General features: G+C 48.6%; 4 protein-coding genes across 4 annotated transcripts; 2 read left to right on the top strand and 2 right to left on the bottom strand.

The window, feature by feature from the left end:
- Positions 1–1625: 1625 nt before the first annotated feature.
- PPTG_15809 (hypothetical protein) lies at positions 1626–3452 on the bottom strand (the record flags this gene model as incomplete). Its single annotated transcript, XM_008913560.1, has 3 exons — positions 1626–1720; positions 1789–1992; positions 2840–3452. The coding sequence occupies 3 exons, from the start codon at positions 3450–3452 to the stop codon at positions 1626–1628; spliced, it is 912 nt and encodes a 303-aa protein (XP_008911808.1).
- Positions 3453–4332: 880 nt separating this feature from the next.
- PPTG_15810 (hypothetical protein) lies at positions 4333–5496 on the top strand (the record flags this gene model as incomplete). The annotated part of the gene is made up of 3 exons (XM_008913561.1): positions 4333–4504; positions 4938–5105; positions 5246–5496. 3 exons carry the CDS (start codon positions 4333–4335, stop codon positions 5494–5496), a joined length of 591 nt encoding a protein of 196 aa, XP_008911809.1.
- An 854-nt stretch (positions 5497–6350) lies between these two features.
- PPTG_23850 (hypothetical protein) lies at positions 6351–6623 on the bottom strand (the record flags this gene model as incomplete). Its single annotated transcript, XM_008913562.1, has 1 exon — positions 6351–6623. One exon carries the CDS (start codon positions 6621–6623, stop codon positions 6351–6353), a length of 273 nt encoding a protein of 90 aa, XP_008911810.1.
- Positions 6624–9096: 2473 nt separating this feature from the next.
- On the top strand, positions 9097–9591 carry PPTG_15811 (hypothetical protein; the record flags this gene model as incomplete). Its single annotated transcript, XM_008913563.1, has 1 exon — positions 9097–9591. One exon carries the CDS (start codon positions 9097–9099, stop codon positions 9589–9591), a length of 495 nt encoding a protein of 164 aa, XP_008911811.1.
- Positions 9592–10239: the final 648 nt, after the last annotated feature.

Raw genomic sequence — 10239 nt, forward strand, 5'->3', positions numbered from 1 at the left:
ATCCAAGAGATGCGGGAGCTTACGGCATCCCTAGTGGGCTACCGACTGTAATAAAACGCATCAAGATGATAGTTCATGGACGGCTTTCGAGTGGGCTCGGCACACACTCAGCTGTTCCGGGTGCAGTCACGCACCCTCGAAGAGGCGATTCAAGTGGCCCTTGAAGAAGAGTACAGCCACCGCCAGGCGCGTACGCCGGCCTCAGCGTGGCCAGGGAGTTCATCACAGAACCCCAATCGGGCAAGCCCCAGCGCACCAGTTACGATGGAATTGTATACGCTGGGCGATTTGGGGGAGGTTCATTCAAAGAACCGCCCATGGAGATTTTGAGTAGAACCCACAATACTTGTCCCAACTTTGACCTGGTGATTTGCCATAGTGATCGAGATTTATTGGGAAAAACAGGTGAAGTGCGAAATATTAGCATCTCCATTCTACAAAACTTATTTTTCAAGATAATTATTACGAAATCGTGTTTAACTTGATTTATCATGAAACTGTGCATCATACGCAAAGACAGACGTTTTGCGACGTTACCTATTCAGGCGCTATTGGGTGGTATGGCGAGACCTCTGACATAGTGAGATCGAAGCGCTTCGTGGTGGTACTGCAAGCTCTGTGCAGCTTGAAGCTTAGCAAGACCTTTGAGCTGCTTCCCTAAAAGTGTTTCCTGCCGAACCATGTTCAGCTGCGTGTTTTGTTTTTGCAATACAGCCGATTATGTTCTTTATGAATGAAATGCTTACTTGAATGGCTCAAATATTCCAAGATTTTTTTTCTCCCTCTCTTCGTCGTCATCGGCCAAATCCTTTTCTAAGCTGACCCCTTCAGAAATTCATTGGTGTTAAGCGCCACACATTGAAGGGAATTAGCGCAGTAATTCTGTGAGCGGGTAGAATGGAGTGGGGGTCATACTTCCAGATTTTTATCAATGTTAGCTATTTTCTGTTCTTGCACATACGATATGAAGTGCGTTCTGATGCGAATGTACAAGGCTCAACTGTTTTTGTTGCCTCATTTTGAGGCTGGCGCTTTGAGAGAAGTTTGGGACTTGTGGTGCACCTAGAACAGTTATCGACTGTCGGTCAGCAATGAGTGAGCTACTTGCAGACGGGTTCGTCGATCCTTTCATCGTCTGTGTCAATTACCAAAGCGGCACAGGTCGAGTTTGGGTTACTGTCGAACCGGTGAAACAAACTTTCTAGTGTTGTGGAAAGTCCCGAGGAGTTAAAGTAGGTTCTGCACTCTTGATCCAGTTCACAAAGCTAAAGAACCTTATCACGGACTTCACCGAAGTCAGTATCCGACGTTGACATGTACTCAAAAATTTTGAGATACGCTCCTGAGCTTGTGGATATGCTGTCCATAACATACCCTGTGACTGTAGGAAGCGCCAAATGTATCAGCCTTTCCACCACAGCAGCGCCATAGGTTGCCCCGTACACGATTGTGCTAGCTCCATTGGAGTGGTCGGAAATAAATGCCGAAAGATCAGTGGCAGCGCTTGTCATCGAGAATGAAGCGAGATCTCCGTATTAATGCGTTGCTACGCCCACTAACTTCTGAGATCGCAATACCATCTCCCAACGGGGAGCTGGTTCTTGTCGCTTGAGCCGCTACGCAGTCTAGTCGAGTGCTTCGCCCAGTTCCGCCATGGTCCATCGTGTACATGTTAGCTCTCCTTTCAGAATCGGGTGCAGTTCCAGCATGTCGATTTCCACTGTCATTAGGAATAGAGGCTGCGTCAGTATATACTAGAAAAAAGCACAAAAACTAACATAAACTCACCGCCAATGGAAGCATGTCCGGGACCTCCTTGAATAAACCATAAATTTGTTGCGAACTTGGGGTCACATTTGGTTGCCAGGAAGCTCTTGAAAAAGATGTTGGTTGTGGGGTCCGCAAACTCTGAAGTATCGCAGATATTAGGATAGCATAGCAGAGTTGCGTATGTCGCATACTCTGCATGCAGACCGTCGGAACTACCGGTGTCTGAGAAGGTGTAATCGGTACAAGGTACCAACCATTCAATCGTGAAGGTTGCAATACGAGAGTAGATATTCCACCAAATGCCTCCAGTACAGACAATAAATTAGGAAGCTGCATTATTACATGGTGGAAAAATAAATTGTGATGCTTACGTTACTTAATTGATCCGGCGGCAGTCCTTTCACTGAATAGTCCTATTTAACCTAGTGATCGCTACCGCAACCACCACGCTGCGGGCTGGGACATGTTGTGGAGCAATAAATTCAAAAACAACTCTTCGTCACTGTACCATCACTTTTTAATACGGATCAGATGGTCGGCGTCGTAGACAGTGTTGGAGAAAAAAAATGTTTCTTTATCGAAAGCACTGCCAAACACACCAACCCTGTCCTAACTGAAGTTAACTCCTTAGATTAATCCTCGTTGGTTTCCCGTAGCTAGCCTACGCTTGCTATCCCCCTAAAATGTGTTAGCAGCAGAATTGAATCTAGATATTGTCACCTGATCTAGTTTTATATTTGGATGAGCCTTTTGAGGGAGAATACTGGACTAACAGTTATGTTAATTCAGCCCGACGGCCCAAAGAAATCGCCGCTCTAACGAATAGATCGTATGTGCCGGTGTGTCATTTTGGGGAATGGGAGTAAACTCACAACAACAATCATGTGGTTTCTAATTCAGGGTGGAATGGTTAACTTAAAAAAAAAAATCTTGGTTTGAGATCCCGAAATTGACATTATTTTATCTTGTTCGTTAGCGTGTTTTTTTTTTTCGGCCTACGTCGATACGCAACCAGTGAGGAGTGCTCGAGCAGTGGGACCAATTGTGGTAGCCTCCACAACAGTCTTACAGTATTTTGCTCCATCAGTGGGTGTCGGAGCAGATATGTTGAGGTCACCGCTCATATACTCCACTACCATAATGACAACATCACTGTATGCCACAAAACCGTAATCTGCATCACGGGCCTGGCACAAAACGAATTTCTCACCACCGAAAGATGTCGTGTACGCCGTTTTGCTTGCACAGTCAAAAGGAATGTCTTGAATGCTTGAGTATGGAGTAACCGTGAGGTTATTTAGCGCCGACACAATTTCATCAAAGGGGGTGATCGTTGAAAGACATCTCACTTTCCGCTTGATGTGGTTTTGGACACGTGAACTCTCTGCGAGGTATGCCGCTCCATCTGCAAGAACGTACGTAAATTCCTTCTCGTCCTCAATAAATGTGGCGACGCCATCGTAGCGTACGCTGGAGTTGTCGGCAGACAGAACCGGGCTGGCAAAAACGTCGAAGACAAGCTGTCCGTGGATCTGCATTGAATCCCCTGTGAGGATGATGCGAAGGTGAAGTGGCTGGAAAAGGCTTCGGATATGCGACTGTGAAAATCTCGGCTTGTCCACCGAGGCCAGAGCCGTCGTGAAAAACAAAAGAAGCGCAAACACTCTCGCCACGGCTCGCATTGAGTTGATATTCGTCAACCAAGGTGGCTATTGAAGACTGAAGGAAAATGGCAACAGAATATCAACGAAACTACATTGTACGATTATCCGGCAAACTATTAGTAAAGGATGGCATTGTATTAGTTGCGCTCGCAAACAGTTGTTTCCACGTACGTGATACATGGGCGGTATTACAATTTGTACATAAACTGCATGTGCTTAGTTTGCTGTGTGTCCCGCCCACAAAATAAAAGCATCATTAATAACGTAGATTCGTAGACCTTTGTTATGTACCGGAGTAGCTCACACTACCCGACTCCGGTATACCTAAGGTTGTTAAGTTCGCCACAAATCGACAGAAAAGAGAAATACTCTATATATACCACCTGCTGGTGTTAACCTTGGAGCTATAATTCTTCCATCCAACAACTGCCTCGTCCTATCACAGTATAGAATGCTATCAGGTAAGTTTTGTGATTGGACAGGCTCTTATAAAATGTGCAGTTTTAGCACGCAAGGGGTGTTAAAACGAAGAAGTATTCCACGGTGTATTACGCCGTATCGCAATATACTAGTTCCAAACGTCATCTTCTGTTAAAACAATACCGTTAGTGTTGCAGATCTGCAACACGATATTCCGTGAACCAATCACGGATAATTGTAAGAGAATGCTTATTGAATGAACACTGTTGCGTCAAATCACACTGTTCCAGGAGTAATCCACAGGGTGAGCCCATCCCCATGTTCTGATCCGCCCGGTCATTTACAATTGATCTTTGGCGCCTACCACCATCATTTTCTCGACTGTATTCAAACGCTATGCGGTATCAGCTCATGCTTATGTTGCTTGCTATCTTTGTAGCTGCAGCGGTGACGACGGTTTCCCAGTTGAGCTCCAATAATGACCACACTGCTACCCAAGCGTGCTTTGCGATCGCATACCAAAGTGGCTGATGGTGGCGTGGAGAGTGGAGCAATGGACATTCGCAGTGTCTCCGATTACCTCAAAAGCTGGATGAAAGGCACTGTACCGAAAGTCGTAGTGACTGATGATGTGATTACGGTGCTGGCAAGTACCGTAAGGCATTGTCAACTAAAACCACATCCTCGGACGACGTCTTTAAGATGCTCAAGCTTGACGAGGGGCTGAGTGGGATCCCCCAACCTGAAACAATTTAGCTACTATCTCCAACTTCAGAAAAATGGAGAACGAAGTATGAGATCTCTTATACGGTAATAAAACTTAGGATTTGCACCTTCCAATCCGTTCAAGCCCCGAAGTGACTGCCGATTGGCGGGACTCTATCAGAGACAGTCTGACTCAGACTCTGAAGCCACCTGTAGTTAAAACGAGTGAGGGCACTGCCATCGAATGTGGGGAGCTCCGTGTATCCATAGTGGATTCCAGGAAAGACAATCGCACAGTGTATGCTGGGAAATCTCTTTGCCGGGTCTTTGAGTAAAAGCAGGTATTGTGACTTTCACGGTTTTTGCTGTCGGTTTTAGCTACCTATCTCGGACCAGTCGGTGACCTCGAGAAGGAGTTCGGCTCTGGTCCGGACGATGCTGCGGAGATGAAACTGGCCGAATTGGCTGGTAAGTTCCTTGACTACGCGTCGCCGGGCAAGGTGACAAGTGCTCTGATTGCCAAGGGGTCGGTGGACAGATGTAGAGGTACAGGCTGGAGCTGGTGTGCCTGCAATAATTACGAAAGAGGTGTTGCGAGGTGGTAATAAGGTTGGTCGGCTGTGGCCTATATATTTTGCTTAACTAATCTGAACTTTCTACCATTGTTCTTTTTTTGCCTGTGCTAGCGTACTCATTATACGTTTGGCAGCTTTCTCATCTCCCCCTACTGTCGCGATACATGAATAATATCCACGAAGCAAACCAACGCTCGTCTACAGAAACCGTTGACGTCGTTCGAGGTGTTACTGCGACTACGCCGTGGTCAGTAGAAACTATCCGTGATGACGCTGATGGTTTGCGGGTACTGCATGAGCGCGCTGTGGCAACACTAGTGGTTCGAGTTGGTCAGATTCATGGAAGGGCTCGTGGAGGCTGACGTTCGTCCTTAGCCAGTTTTGTCAAGAAAAACTAGTTGTTCCGGATTAGGGTAGAGTGGCAGCAATTTTTGTCGGTAAACTTGAATTTCAGCAGGAATGGCTTCACGAGCAGACTTTTCCAACACTTTGCGACTGAAATTAAGATGGAAATTTAAGCAGCGACACAACTGGGATGACGGGAATTGCTCGATGATATGTTCGCGGAGCTTCTCAATGTAGAAAGTTGGATGCTCTTGTACATCCTTGGTAACAGAGGCGAGCACGTTTGCTGGCCATCGCACTTTCCGCTCTTGCTCACTGTGCTCGTTGACCGTCCCTCGCTCTAGAAAGAGAGCATACCACCGACGAATTGTTCGCTCTTTAGGCCCAAGGAGCGATGCAATGTGTTCAATAGACACTCCGTAGACGTGAACCAAACGATGGCCCTCCAGCGAAAGTCATCAGAGTAGGTCATGGCTTTGTGGTTGCAAGAGATATTTGACAAGTAGTGGCTTGAGAGCAGGTTATATACTAGGTCACTGACGACTTTGGTCATGCCATAATCATTGACTTTGGTCGCGTGACCAATCCAGCTGATCACGTATTATCACGTGTCCTAATAATCGTTGGTCACGCAAGAAAAGCTTAAAGATCAATGATGCTTCTACAAGTGCGAAGCCAAAGTAGGGATTCATCGTGAAGCAGCCAATTCACAAGCCTATTATTAAATAGTTTTGGATACCCAACGTAACCAACGAAGCCGTATGAAAACACTTCAGCGGGTGAAGGTTGGGCGATCATTGTCAGAAACTCCTTCGGTTGCTGATGAGCCGCTCACTCTCGTCATCCAAAGGGCTAAGAGCTCGATACGCGCCTACATCTCGTCCGCTAACCCGTTCAACAAGTCCTCACCACACACAAGAAGAGAATGAAGCGTCGTTGTTGACATTAGACGAGCCTTTCTCTCTAACACAACCAGCAACGCCGATACAGATCCAATTCCCGACGCTGCGCTTGGCATCTGCGCCAGGTTCATGCGCATCCAGCCCATTATCTCTGTGTTGGTAGCCTGACCAAGCTGTCGAGGATCAAGCATTGATACCGGCTTCTCCTGGTCGTCCCCCACGGGTTGGATCGCCGCAGACATTTTCCCAACAGCAAAGCCGCGATGGTAAAATCAAAATTTACCACCAGGGTTTTGAGTACACTCGTGCAAACATTTCAACAGTCAAAATAACTTACAGATGCAGCTTCTATAGAAAGCCAAAGCTGTGCAGTCTTGTACTTCTACGCTGATACTATGACCTACGACTTTAAGAACTCAGTTCCACATACATGCAAAAGCAGACCCGTAGCTGGTTTGGCAAGTGATGATTCGGTCTGCTTCGATGTAAAAGAAGAAATGAATGCTTTTGTCGACGATTTAGCTGAGCAAGATATTTCAGCAAACAAAATTTGGACGTTGGCATACAAAAAGTTTTACGAAAACTCGACATGTGATGTTCGCGGTCTCTCTCGTAAGCGAGTGGTTTCACGTGTTGGAAACTCAAAATCGGGAAACAATATTTTTCCTTTACTGGAGAGTCCAGAGAGGAGAGAGAGAGAGAGAGAGATCCAAAGTATCTGGAAGTGATCTTGGTTTTTTCAGTTCCAGTACGTGTGGCATAATGACACTAGAGCAAAGCAGAAAAAAGTCAGGGATTGAGAGGCTGGTTGGCTGGTCGCACCCTGAGCTTCGCAATTTGCTTCGTATTGACGGTGCCCATGTGTTTGTCGATGGCACGTTTCGCTGCACTCATAAGATTTTCCATCCGTTTGTGACACTAATGATGTACGACTAATACACAGAGCTGTTTGTGCCTGTATTTTTCACGTTGGCAACGAACAAAACAGAAACACTGTACACTAAAATGTTCACCTGCATCGAGTTTGCGTTGGGAAAGGAAGGAAATTAAGCTTGGAGATGTCGTGTGTGACTTCGAAGGTGCCATGATTCTTGCTATACGGGGTCTGTTTCCTTTTACACGCATTGTCGGTTGCTTGTTTCACTTCAAGCAAGCGTGTAGAAGGAAACTAAACGAGTATGGCATGCCAAACGACGAGGCTTCCATTGCCATGTCGTTCGGAATTTTCGACATGCTCACAGTAATCGATACGGATAAAATAGCTATCCAGGGTGTCGCTTGGGTAAAACGCAAGATAATGTGGACAGGTGATACCGAGGTCCGCGCCGCTGAGATCATTGATCTGACCGACGAGTGAAGAAAGTGAGGTTGAAGTGGATTATGGGCAGCCGGTGACTGAGAAGTACCGGTTGGTACCACGGCACCACGGGCACCGGACGAGAGAGCAGAGGACGTTGAAGTTAACGGATACCAGAGACGGTGGAAGATCGCGGGGAGGGACGACGCGACAAGCGGAAAAGGGACCAGACTATATGAACCAGGAAGAAGACATCGACTAGCAACGGATGAACCCGAAAGGGACCAGCAAGGAGCCGTTTAGCATGAATATCGAAGGGAGTAGCGGACGCTATAGTTAAGATAGGATTAGCTACAGTGAGCAGTAGTTACGGGAGCGTTAGGGCCGCGGCCGCGACCCCACCGCTCAGTTACAATTCTGCACGCTCAGACAGAAGATAGCGGCTAAGAAACGTATTCCTGTGAGGTTCTGTGGCAATTCGGGCCAGCCTTACCCAACAGCAGCGGAGGTTTCCGGAAGGGCGGCTCCATTTCGACAGCAATACAGGCTGGTGGGGACCTTTTGGACTAATTGGCAAGGTAGGCATAGAGTTCAGCGGTAGCGGTGACGAAGGAGGGTGTGCAGAGTGGCGGGGATCACGGCTAGCAACCGTGCAAGTTGTGATGCGTATCGTTCGCGTCTCGACTGTCGAATGCACCTGAAGTGAGTGAAAGGTGTAGTTCAATCTGTATATTACACGCTATATAACGGGAGTGCATGAGGACGGGCTACGGGACCCCCGTACCCGTAGCTGCCGGAAATGTCTTCTCCCTAGCCGTCTCTGTGGACAGAATGTCCGCCGGTTGGTCACCGGTATCATGCTACTTCTAGCTCCGGCTCGTATGTCACCTGGCTCCCTTCGGTTGGACTCCATACGTAAAAGGACGGGTAGCCGACATGGTGGTCATTACAGTGGCTTTCTGGGCAAAGTTGAAAGGCTTTGCGAGCCTAGTCACAGAGGGCAAGAACCAAAGCCAGAGGACACCTACACAGTGACAGGTGGTGCGATACGGGCACTAGGCACTACAGGCCTATCCATTGACTGGAAACAGTAGTAGATGATACGGAGGAGTGTCGTGATCCCCACTCAGATACAGATAAGGAGTGAGGTCAAAAGGAAGCGTACTAAACGTATTACGGTGTATTACAGGGCCAGGAGAAATTAGCTGAGTGACGTTAGGAGGATGCCGCGAGCTAATACACCCAGATAGCAGAGAGCAGAGAGGCGGGTGGCACAAGTAAGTACGCCTCGCACACCGAGAGCGGCTTCGAAGCAGTCGCATGCAGTGTTACGTGGTAGTGCAGTGGCTACATCGGCGAACATTCGAGTTACTACGGGTCAGACGCCGAGAGTTGGTAATGATGACGAGGATATCGTCATGGTGGATTTACGGGAAGGGCAAGACGAGGAGCAGCAACCCCCGCCTGTTCGACAAGTGCTACATATTCAACAACCCCCACCAATTCCACAGGATCCAGCGGCTCAAGCAGTACCGCGAGTTCGGCCAGGTATCGTTGCTAATACTGGAGGCGATGATGGAGAGGGAAGCAGTGGTAGTAGCGATGACGGGAGAGGAGACGGAGGGCAGCCAGGAGGACAGGCACCGCCAGGACCAGCAGGAGATGGAGTAGGGGGCGGCTACCAAGCTCAGGGTGGACAACGGGCGGCAGCGCTACCCGTACCCCCCCCCCCTCCACCCCCAGCAACTGCACCGCTTTACGCAGCCCCGTCGACACCAGCGTGGGTCTACAAGGCACCTCGGCAGGAAAAGAAACTCCGGTTGCCGAAATTTAAAAGCTTGGACGAACCGAAGTTGACGGTTAAAGCATGGTTAAAGGCAGTGAAGAATGAGCTGCGGCGACAGGTAACTTGAGAACCGAATGGCGCGAACACGAGGTGTTTATTGAGATGGTGGCGAGCCGAGAAGGTGAAGCGCTCTTATGGTACGATTCGGTAGAGGACGCCTTTGAGCACTGGGAGAACCAGACCTTCGGCAGGTTAAGCCAAATGCTGAGGGACCGATACAAGGTCAAACGATCGAATCCAGAAGTGGTAGCTCGGCTACGGCAGAGGACACAGCAGCGAGGAGAATCACTCGTTGAATACGCTCAGAAACTCCGGGAGATAGCCTCCAGTAATCCCGTAGATGATGAGTGGTTGGTAGACTCCTTCTTGGGTGGAATGAGCAACAAGTGGCACGCGACCTTGGTTCGAGGGCACCGACCAGCAACCTTGAACGAAGCGGTGAACGCGGCCGTCGACCAAGTTGGAGAGTATGGCGAAGGCTATGGGGTTGGGCTACTAGCAGCTATCCAGGCACATGACGCACGGACGGTGACAGGAGGGGTGGCAGCCCCGCAGGCAACACATGGAGCAGCTCCACTGGTTCCGACGGGAGTGTTTGCAGGACAAGTGGCAGGAGGGAGTAATTCGGGAAATGGGGCCAACCTGGGAGCTGTGGTGACTGGCTACGGTGACTTCGGGTTAGCCACGGGTCTTAAGCCGCGGTATGATGTTGAAG

This window comes from Phytophthora parasitica (assembly GCF_000247585.1).
Source record: "Phytophthora parasitica INRA-310 unplaced genomic scaffold supercont2.54, whole genome shotgun sequence".
NCBI classification, from domain to species: Eukaryota; Oomycota; class Peronosporomycetes; order Peronosporales; family Peronosporaceae; genus Phytophthora; species Phytophthora nicotianae.